The sequence below is a fragment of the Arachis ipaensis genome, chromosome B07 (assembly GCF_000816755.2).
Source record: "Arachis ipaensis cultivar K30076 chromosome B07, Araip1.1, whole genome shotgun sequence".
Lineage (NCBI taxonomy): Eukaryota > Viridiplantae > Streptophyta > Magnoliopsida > Fabales > Fabaceae > Arachis > Arachis ipaensis.
Window position 1 is genome coordinate 10,691,119 of NC_029791.2, and position 2,495 is coordinate 10,693,613.

Below are 2,495 nucleotides of genomic sequence, written 5' to 3' on the forward strand. Positions count from 1 at the left end.
CTTAAACTAGATTAATTGAAATATTTGATAACAAGATTCAAGTATCAATAAATAAACTAATAATAATAGCAATAAAAAAAGTTAAGAAATTGATATTTTTTATTAGTATTAGTCAATATTTTATTCTAATATTTTGTTTTTATACCAATTAGCTACAGTGATAATATACAGAGGTTATTGTAAAAAAAATCAAAGGAAAAAGACAAAGATTTTGGGAATAGATTCATGAGTTGAGGTACTCTGGAATAAATAACTATTTGTATCCGTAAAAGATGAAAACGCTGATATATATATATATTTATACTAGATCGAAACTAAACTTGTATCTACGCAAGATGTTTTTTGTGTGACAAAAGTATTCTTAGAGGGTACTTTTGTTACACGAAAGATATTTTGCGTAGATATAAGTTTAGTTTCGATCTAGTATGAATACATATGTCAGCGTTTTCATCTTTTATGGTATAAATGATCATTTATTCAGTGCTCTATATAAATATATGCACACGGAATAGGATCTTTATGGTTGGGATAGATAAACTCACATGAGAGGTAAAGCTGTTGGTTTGTTTTGAGAGAGAGAGAGAGAAAAACATTAAAAGATGGAATCGAAAGGTGGGAGCAGTGGAAGCAAGTGTGGGCGTTGGAATCCGACGGCAGAACAAGTTTCGGTTCTGAGTGAACTGTTCAGCTCTGGTCTGCGCACCCCAACCACTGATCAGATTCAGCGTATCTCCAACCATCTCAGCTTTTACGGCAAGATTGAGAGTAAGAATGTCTTCTATTGGTTTCAGAACCATAAAGCTAGGGACAGACACAACAAGCGCCGCAAGCTCTCTTCTTCCTTTCCTCATCACTCCAAACATCTCAATCTTCTTCACTCTCAAAGTAACTACTCTTCTTTTTTCTATCTTCAATATTAATCTCTCAATTCTTAAATATTTTAATTTGGGCTCATCCATCCCTACACAAAAATACCCAATTTTATTTTTTAAGAAACATTATTTATACACAAAAAATTATTTATTAACTTCTCTTATTTAACATTAATTAATTGTCACAACAATTAATGAATGTTAAATAAGATAAGTTATTACTGTTTTTGGTTGATTTTTTTTTTGTTACCAAACATTTCTGTTTTTTGTGATATTCAATCTATTTCCTTCTATTATAATTTGTTACTGTAAGTCTGTAACTTTTCGTATATTATGAGCTTAATGAATGTATCTAATTAACTGAAAATTCTCTATCAAATATTAAAAAAATAAACTTGACCGAAACAAACAAAGTAAAAAATGGATCATTATTGAATAGGTTTTGGATCTTGAAGGCCCAATTCTAATTTTGTCTCCTTTTGCAGGTTTAGCTGAGATGTATCAAGTTTCACAGCCTCTCTTATGTTGAATCCGAATTAGAGAAGCTGAGGGTGCATGCAAATGATGAAAATGGTGATCATCATCATCATCATCAATGCATGGATCATGATGATGATACTATGTTCTCATACACATTAATGGGAGAACAAATGGAGTATCCTCCATTGGACCTGCGCTTGAGCTTCCTCTAAACTAATTGTAGTAATAATTTTACTATTGTTAATTAACTATAATTAGTGAACTTAATTATTAATTAGTAGGTTTAGTGCATTATATATGGTTATGGAGCGTTGAGCAAATATACTTTAATATTAATTATCACTATTATAATATGTGGCTATAAAAATTTCTCTTCTACATGCTGATTCAACTTGGTTAAATTTCCTCTAATTGAGAATTAAAACTCGTTTGGATTATTAATTTATTACAATATATTATTAAGACTTGGGATTCTAGTTTCTCTTGTAGTCATGAGATGTTTTACCTTGGAATACATAAAAGATTATTGGATAACAAAACGAGTATAGTCATACCTCGCCGGGTGTGATTCTATCTTTGAATATGATCATGAACCATATCTAAACAAGTTGGGAATGTTATTCATCGTTATTATCAAATTAATCCTAATGTTGGTTTATGTGTTTTAAGGGGAAATATATGTAAGACTTAGATTAATCATGAAGACCAGTGGTCTCATTCATGCTCACATGCAAATGGAGCTAGCAAGGTATATATGTATGTATAGCTAGATCACGTGTGAAGGCAAACAAATAAATAATTAATGAGATTATATATTACTTATTATTTGACCATTACTCGTTAACTAGAGAAAAGTGTTGTCCACACATTGTCCATTGAAAGAATCACTAACCTTTGGCAATGATGCAAAGTTGCAAACTCGTGGTTTTCGGATTTATTTTTATCAAAATAGTAATATAATAATAATAGCATTAGGTGATTTGGAAGTACATACAATATATATATAACTGTACTTTCAAATTCCATATTTATAACTCATTTACAAGAATGAAATGTTCTTCTCCATATTAGTAACCACAACTCAATCATATTGATAAATCCTATTTAATGCAATGTTTTGCTCAAGTTGTTTGCACATATGAC

The 2,495-nt window shown here is 30.2% G+C and overlaps 1 protein-coding gene across 1 annotated transcript; it reads left to right on the forward strand.

Moving 5' to 3' along the window:
• Positions 490-1,728, forward strand: LOC107608272 (WUSCHEL-related homeobox 5). The gene is made up of 2 exons (XM_021107301.1): positions 490-885; positions 1,358-1,728. Exons 1-2 carry the CDS (start codon positions 600-602, stop codon positions 1,399-1,401), a joined length of 330 nt encoding a protein of 109 aa, XP_020962960.1. The 5' UTR covers positions 490-599; the 3' UTR covers positions 1,402-1,728.

Coding starts and splice junctions, on each gene's coding strand:
- LOC107608272 (XM_021107301.1), top strand. CDS start 600: ATGGAATCGAAAGGTGGGAGCAGTGGAAGCAAGTGTGGGCGTTGGAAT. Junction 886..1,357: donor CAATCTTCTTCACTCTCAAA/GTAACTACTCTT, acceptor CTCCTTTTGCAG/GTTTAGCTGAGATGTATCAA.